The following is an 8881-nucleotide window of genomic DNA, read 5'->3' on the forward strand; positions in this document are numbered from 1 at the left end:
CGTTAGAATTTAACAACTTTAGCCAAAGACTAATCTATTTACTTTATCAAATACTACAGTAAATCCATTTATGCGCAAAACAAGTGTTTTTTTCTTATGTTTAAAGATTTTGATTATTGAATGAAGGGTAAAAATATGATCCTGATAAGAAAATACTTTCCAAAGCCAGTCTGATTTGCATTAAGAATATTATTAGATTCTAAATATCTATTTATTCTACAGTTAAGTATTGAGGTAAACAATTTCACAAGACAACCGAGTAAAGTTATGGACCTGTAATTGGATGGTTCTTTTGGATCACCTTTGTTTTTGAATAATCTAACGATAACTCCAGTAAGCCATATGATGAGGTCATATAACCTGTGTCTAAAACAATGTTAAAAAGTTTTGTGTAAATTTGTAAAAAAATATCCTGTGTATTTTTTATGTATTCATTAAGTATATCATCGACAGGACTGCCGGCACAATTTATGTTTCTTATCATTTCGTTCGTGGTGATTGGGGAATTTATTTCTTCCTTAAAAAAATATTTTGTTGCATTGGATTTGCATAAGAGGACAAGGAGCTTGTATTTGCATCCTTAAAATAATGATAAAAATCGCGCATGCTTGGCATCTTGTTGTAAGAATGCTTTTGGTTTAATTTATTCAAAAAGTTACAGTACATCTTAGGATTATTTGTTTGCAAAGATCTAAGATAATTTATTAAATTGACCTTTATGTTATATTGTTGCACATAACGATATATAATACGTTTATAAGACTTGCTAGCCTCATTAAATAAACGCTTATTGTAATCACTAGGGTATTGTTGATACCTGTTTTTTTACGCGGTGATAATGTTTTCTGGCTCAATGACATTCGAGACCTTACTCATTTCACCGATTTAATTAAAATGTTTACTGAGTAATTTATTTTCTTTTTCATTTTTTTCATCAGTTAAATTCGTTTATGTTTGTGTCGTTTGTATTGTTTGTTTAGAAAAACAAAATATGATCTGAGCAGATGTCAAAACGTTTATGACACAAACTATGAAACAATAAGCTTCATGAAATGGTATTGTACAAACATTTGTGTACACATTCAAGAAATCCGATAATCATGTCAGCAAATTATACTTTATATAGTGGAACAGTATAAAGTGATTTATGTTTGTACAGTTACATCTTATTTTACATCTTAGCACATTTAAGGCATTTCTGGTGTTTAAACACTTTTCGGTGTAATTCTATCTTTCGGATCATAGAAAATTTTTCACCACTAGGTGTCGCACGCAAAATTTTTATCTGAAAATTTTTTCACTCTATTTTATATTTTATTTATTGCTCGTCAACAGTTATTCTCAACAATTATTTATTTGGGAATGCTTATTTAATCTACCACGTAGTCGCAAATAGCTTCTGGTTAAAAAGCAGTTAGTTTTCTCGGCGACACTGTCACAGCTTCAACGACGAGCGTGAGTGACCTACTTAGGACAGCGTGGATAGCGTGGGTTTGTTACATAATTTGTATCGTTCCTTTTCATTAATCTCTTTGTTTGAGAATAGTTATGAATGTTTTGATACTGGGCCACTCTTTTACAAAGCGCCTCCAGAGATGGTGTGGTACGAAATGTTTGTTGAATTTGAATTAAGATTCGGACCGCGTGCAAGTTTATTGGCATGGAGTGGGCGGAGCTTATGTCGCGTCAAAGTCTAAAGCGAAATCAATTTGGTGCGATGTTTATTTGGTAAATGAATTGGAGATAAACTGCACAGTTGTAGATATTGGAAGTAATGATTTATGCATTCCAAATTTGCAGCCAAATCAGTTGGTGGATAGCATTATCAGTTTATGTTCAAATATATTTAGTCGTGGTAGTCAAGTTGTTGTCATCTATGAAATTTTACATAGAGCTGGTGACCATGTATATAATGCCAAGGCTGACACAACAAATCAGTTATTGAAATCATATTGTGAAGACAAGCCTTCCCTAATATTTTGGACTCACAAACGGAACAACTTCAACCGTCGTTTTATTAGGGATTATGTTGCAAATGATGGTGTCCATGTTGACAACCAAAAGGGCATGCCTCGTTACTATGCTTCAGTTAGAGGCTCCATTTTATTGGCTGAAAAATGTTTATCACAATAAGTTTCCTGTCTTCACATGTGTATATATTTATATATGTATTTCTTTTACATGTTCTTTTCATACATTGTGTTTCAGATTATATACACTCAATTTGACAAAACAGTGAATGAGTGATAGTTGTGTGGGACATTTATTTCATGCAAAGATTTGATTTGGTATAACTAACATTAAAAGATTTGCCATAGATAAGTAAGTGATAATTCAATTTGCCTTTCATTGTTGCATTATTTATGAATTGTGTTGCCATACAATTCTCATCTATTCTGTTTAGTTTTGGACCATTATCCTAATAAGGTCCCTGTTAACAACATTTAGTGCCCTGAGTTGGCATTGTTAATTTTATATACCGACACATCCACCAGTTGATACCCAGGATATTCGTTGTATGGTTGACCATTTGAACATGGTTTGCTCCCTGTTTATACATTCTGCTAGTCAGATATTTACACGTGCGTGTGTTTGTTTGGGGATGCACAATTATACCATACTATTTACACTATTTATTTAATTTTATCACCTGCGTGTGAATTTTTCCGGGTAACACTGGTTGGATACTTTTCTACAAGTACACTTTTACCACTGGTTTAACAATTGGTTCCAGTTGGTTATATAGAGGATATTTGTTTAGTTCAGTGTAAGATCGGAATATATTTCACCGAGTGAGCACCAAAAGGTATATTTCACGAGTGGCGCAGCCACGAGTGAAATATGAACTTTTGGTGTTCACAAGGTGAAATATATTTCGATCTAACACTAAACTAAACAAATTTTCTTTTTATTATATGCAAAGAAACGTTTTAAAAAGACATTAAACTTAATACTGAATAAAAAGCGCGCCAAATAATAATACAAAGTGACGTCATTTACGACGTCACGTCATTAAGTTGGTACCCAGTTCTGTGCACGCTGGTATTTCACTGAAACAACATAAGGGACTTAAATTCAAAACAGTGAAATTATCAAAGTGGTAATTTCACTGTTTCACACAGTGGAATTACCAGTTTTATATCACAGATATATTTCTATAAACCACCGAAAAGCATGTAATAAATTCACTTATTGTACATGTAGACTATTCTTATACCATATCAAATTGGGAGAATCCCAACATATTCCCACCTATAATTAATTCTTGTAAGACATTACATTTCAGAATGCCTAAAGTCGCACCAAACAAAGCCAAATCTGGCAAGAAGCAGAAGAAAAACGGTAGCAGCAAGTTGGCACAACTCATCGCCACTGCCATCAGCAAGGATGAGGAAGTGCTCAAGGAAATTGTGGATTTACTGCCTACCACGGATAAAGATGACGGTACGGCCAATTATGAAATTGAACCAGACCAGGATGTCCAATCCATGTCCACTAACCATGACCAAATGGACACTAGTGAGGATGGTGTTAGTTTAAGCACCATGGATTCTGGACCTGTTCCCCTTGATTTAAGTAACAACTCGGTGGATCTAGGATCTTTTAGTCTAGTCCATCCGCCTATAGACTCAAAACTAAGGCAGCAGATATGGAATCGGGAATTTGTAGATCTGGGGGTTCTTTATTTTAGAGAAAAAAACATATCAAAAACCACCACAATCCAGGAATCTGGAAATAGAACGGTCACCTCTATTCAGGAGGGGTCCAAGAAACAAATAAGCACTATACTAACTTGGTCTAGAGCCTTTCAACAATACGCCGATGTGTATTGTTGCAAGTACCCTTTGGAGAGTAGCCAACTCTTCCAATATATGTCTATTATTCAAAAAATGGCCCAATCTACTGATAACTGGTTGCTGTACGACACTAAGTTTAGGCAGCTAAGGGCAACCAACCCTCAACCATGGGGGATAATCCATACTGAAACATTCCTTTTTTGCTCAATTGACAAGCCAGCCAATCACAAAGTCCAAAACAACAACCATTCCTTTCGGAAATACCTCCCGCCCCACATCTTTCAAAGAAAAGGTTATTGTTGGGAATTTCAAAAAAGATCCTCTTGCTCAAAAAAGTCCTGTTCTGTCAGTCACAAATGTGCAAACTGTGAAGGACAGCATGCAGCCATCTCCTGCCACCTTGATTTTAAGAAATTCAAACAACCCATCAAAACAGGTGACAACACAGCCAAGTAATAAGGGCTTTAAGGTATCAACCCCTATAAATGTATCCTCCCTACAACAATATCTTGATGGTTATTATCTCAAACAATCTGTAATTGATGGTTTTACTTACGGCTTTAGTTTAGGTACTGTCGGTTATGTCCCGGCCTTGTCAGCCAACAACCACCGCTCTGTTAGCACTCACCTTGATTTTGTTCGCACAAAGCTATCCTCTGAGATTTTGAAGCAAAAAATTAAAGGGCCTTTCAAGACTAAACCATTCCATGACTTAGTTTGCTCCCCTTTAGGTGTCGTCCCTAAGAAAGACCCTAACTCCTTTCGACTCATACATGATCTATCTTACCCCTCATGGGGATCCTCAGTTAACTCATTTATTCCCAAAGATAATTCAGAGGTTTGTTTAGAACTATTTGATGATGTAGCTAAATTGGTCCTATCTTCGGGTTACAATTGTGAAATTGCTAAGGCTGATATTGAAGATGCATACAGAGTTATCCCTATGTCTCCTTTAGATTTCAGGAAATTGGGGTTTTCATTTGACAATAAATTTTATTTTGATACAGCACTACCTATGGGAGCTTCTTCCTCGGTAGCTATATTTGAAAAATTTTCATGTTCTTTACAGTGGATTTTGAAAACAAAATGTGAAGTACAAAAAGTATCACACATTATAGACGATTTCATTTTTGTGGGTTCTGCTGATACTGGGGAATGTTTAAACTCATTGAATAAATTCATGTCACTGGCAAAAGACTTGAATTTACCAATCAAACATGCTAAAACGGTCTTTCCTTCTACCTGTGTAGAAGTGCATGGTATTATGATTGATACCAAGTCAATGATCGCCAAACTTCCTCAGAACAAAGTTCAAGCCCTAAGATCCTTACTTAACATGTACAGGAAACAAAAGAAAGTCACTCTAAGGGAATTGCAATCATTATTAGGTCATTTAAACTTTGCTTGTAGAGTCATTAAACCGGGTCGTTGTTTCTTACGACGTCTATATGATAAAACTGTGGGCATAAACGGTAAACATCACTACATCAAATTGAATAACGATTGCAGGGCTGATATTCAATTGTGGCATGAATTCATTCATGATTACAATGGTTGCACTCTTCTTACCGGGGACAGATTTATATCAAATCAAACTATGAATCTATTCACAGATTCAGCCGGTTCTAAAGGCTTCGGAATTGTTTACTCAAATGAATGGACATTTGGCTGTTTTCCACTTCAAATCCAACAGTTCCATATCAATATCTTAGAGCTCTATCCAATAGCATTAGCAGTTTTAATGTTTGGTCATTTATGGTCAGGAACGAATGTCTTGTTTATAAGTGACAACTTGTCTGTAGTCTACTGTTTAAACAAGCAAACTTCTAAAGACAAAATAATGATGAAACTGATCAGATTTATAGTTTTAAAGGCCCTCAAATACAACTTCTGTTTTAAATCAAAACATATTAGTTCATCTAGTAATATAATCTGTGATAAATTATCTCGATTACAGGTCAAAGAAGCCCTACAACTCGCTCCTCATCTAAACAAATGCCCAGCAGCCATTCCACTGTCAATGACTCCATGGCTATTGCTGAAATAAAAGGCAATTGACCTTTATGTTATATTGTTGCACATAACGATATATAATACGTTTATAAGACTTGCTAGCCTCATTAAATAAACGCTTATTGTAATCACTAGGGTATTGTTGATACCTGTTTTTTTACGCGGTGATAATGTTTTCTGGCTCGATGACATTCGAGACCTTACTCATTTCACCGATTTAATTAAAATGTTTACTGAGTAATTTATTTTCTTTTTCATTTTTTTTTCATCAGTTAAAATCGTTTATGTTTGTGTCGTTTGTATTGTTTGTTTAGAAAAACAAAATATGATCTGAGCAGATGTCAAGACGTTTATGACTCAAACTATGAAAGAATCAGCTTCATGCAATGGTATTGTACAAACATGTGTGTACACATTCAAGAAATCCGATAATCATGTCAGCAAATTGATTTATATACAGAGCTTAAACCCGGATTCAAACTAAAATGTAGAAGTATGGCAATCAATGATCCTGTACGACAAGTTAAAACTATTTCAACTCTGAGATAAAGATGCTCCTCCTAATGTTAGTATAACAAGAGCCATAGCCAAGCGTGGGACACGCTTGTCTATTTACATACTTGTAAAGTCAAACAGAGAAGAATATTGTAGTAATAAAACTCCTTTGCTTGAACAAAATAAAATTAAAATTGCATATTTAAAGTCAAAATCATGTCTTTCGAAGGTGAAGATCTCATTTGAATTATTGAGTTATGTCATATATGTTCTTTTGTCCAAGGTAAATAACAAAGTTATGAAAAAGGAAAAGGAAAATTTCAACAACTTGACCTGAATGATGAAGGTCATGTAAAGTGTGTAAGTCATACTAAAATAATTCAACTTGTCGTTTTGAATGTTATGACAATTAAAGCAAAATTCACTAATCTGATATAGACGATCAAGGTCATATCAGGTTGGTTTTGCCATATGTATTCTTTTGTCCAAGTAGCACAAATTTGTTAATAGATTAAATTAGGACAATTCAATCAAATTTCAATAGTTTGACCTTGACTGTCAAGGTCAAATTAAGATCAAGGTTATTTTTGATTTTACAATTTTGCAATTTGTCGGTTTTGTCATAAGGATTATTTTGTCCAATTATTTATCAAATCTGTAAATAGATAACGAAACTTGATTGAATATTTGACCTTATTGGTCAAGGTAATATTGAATTACTTAACATGTCAGCTTTGTTATAATTGCTCTTTTGTCACAGTATAATTATAAATCAAATCCATAAGTTAATAACAGATATATGGCAAATTGTAGTAAGATTCACTAATTTGACTTTTAGTGTCAAGGTCAATTTAAGGCCAAGATCAATTGCATCTTCTTTAGTGTCTTAAGATAAAACTAAATATCGTTGTGCCCATGTATATAGACAATTTATTCATCACTAACAAAACTATGGCCAATGATAGCAAAACACTGTGAAATAACAATAATTCGACCTTCGAGGTCAAGATAATTTATGAGTCAATATCAAATTGAGTTTGATCTCCTTTAAAACATTGTCCGTACGGAAATTGTATTTAAGTACGAAAACAATCCATTCACAAATAACAATATTACAGCCAATAATGGCAAACTCAAGCAAAATTAATAATTTGACATTTTTAGAGGTCAAGTTTAATATGATCACAATCAAGGTCTTGTCCAAGGGTAGTTGTGCTCAAGTATAAAAGAAATCAAATAGAAATAACCAATATGAACAATGTTTTTGCAAGGCAACGACAATAGCAACGGCAATGTCAACGACAACATTTATGTAGCAATAGCTATTTTTGTCTATGAAAAAGTCGAGCTAAAATCTGAAAAGAGGAAAGAAGTAAAGAACAAAGCAAAAAACATGATCAGTCAAGATTTGACTGTCATAATTAACTGCATTGCTTTCTTCATTGACAATCTCAACAGAATATTTTCAATAGTTTTAGAATTTTTCTCGCGTTCTGTATAACAAAACTAGATACTGTTTCAGACACAAAAGTACTCCGCACTATAACAAGAATAAACTATCTGTGAATAAGATATCATAATTATGGTGACTCATGTATATTTGCAAAGCACAAAACTCAATGAACTCTTTCAATAGAATCCTGAATACATTTACTCATCTTAGATCTAATTATTTTTTTACATCTTTATGAAGGGTTAAAAATAAAGATTAAATCATTTATTATTTTGAACATTAACATATAATAAACATATTTCCTTCATTTTTTCCTCGCTTAAAATTAAGTGACTCTATCCATGGATCAATGCAGAGCACAATTCTGATCCGATAAAAATATAAAAATTAATTTACACAACTTACTTTTTTCTTTTCAATATTTACAAAAAGGGAAAGAAATAGAGAACGATATGAATGAGAATTTTAAATCAATATTTTCTACGTCACTATCTATGTTCAACACAAATCAGTTTAGGTTTAAATTTATGCGAATATTTAAACGATCTAGATCTATAGGGTACATTAAATTTCAATATGTATCCTAACCGCTGAAACTCAGATATGAATTCAAACATAAGAAAAGAATATAAACTATATCAACAAAACGTATGATTGGAAAATAATAATATTCACTTACTTCGTAAACTGACCTCTATAAATTCTACTGCACTCTTGTTTGCATGGAGGATGACCAGCTAATGTTTTATAAATGTTTTGATACGTTTTGTCTAATCCTTCTTTTGTATAACTCTCCAATTTTTCACCTACATATGCAAAACCTCGACAAATAGAAACGTAATTCTGACCTTCGTTATCTGTCCCTATTAGTCCCGCGTCCATAGTTACTTTAAATCGAAACTACAACGTCGAACAGTATAGTCTAAAATATCGTATTGCCGTTATACCGCCGATTTATAAATACTTATTGTATTTAGCTATAGATTTGCATTTAGTTACTCATTATTCAATATTTACATAAGTCGTTTTTTACGTTCGGTACACATATCGACAGCTGGCAAATTTATGTATAGGTTAGTGTTTAATAATATATAATAATAATAATAATCTTTTATTATAGTGA

The 8881-nt window shown here is 33.2% G+C and overlaps 2 protein-coding genes across 2 annotated transcripts in view; one reads left to right on the forward strand and one right to left on the reverse strand.

Moving 5' to 3' along the window:
- LOC132743243 (uncharacterized) overlaps window positions 1–8640 on the reverse strand; it is a 40165-nt gene extending 31525 nt beyond the window's left edge. Inside the window, exon 1 of the mRNA XM_060731778.1 lies at window positions 8438–8640. Within this exon, the coding sequence (XP_060587761.1) occupies window positions 8438–8640 (203 nt within the window). The remainder of the gene's footprint in view (window positions 1–8437) is intronic.
- On the forward strand, window positions 1366–5206 carry LOC132743225 (uncharacterized). The gene is made up of 2 exons (XM_060731753.1): window positions 1366–2322; window positions 3287–5206. Exon 2 carries the CDS (start codon window positions 3288–3290, stop codon window positions 4251–4253), a length of 966 nt encoding a protein of 321 aa, XP_060587736.1. The 5' UTR covers window positions 1366–2322; window position 3287; the 3' UTR covers window positions 4254–5206.
- Window positions 8641–8881: the final 241 nt, after the last annotated feature.

This window comes from Ruditapes philippinarum, unplaced genomic scaffold (genome assembly GCF_026571515.1).
Source record: "Ruditapes philippinarum isolate M1 unplaced genomic scaffold, ASM2657151v2 ctg3459_1_1_1_1, whole genome shotgun sequence".
Taxonomy (NCBI): Eukaryota; Metazoa; Mollusca; class Bivalvia; order Venerida; family Veneridae; genus Ruditapes; species Ruditapes philippinarum.

Bases quoted from the DNA above. Each gene is read 5' to 3' on its own strand.
- LOC132743225 (XM_060731753.1), top strand. From the start codon at position 3,288: ATGCCTAAAGTCGCACCAAACAAAGCCAAATCTGGCAAGAAGCAGAAG.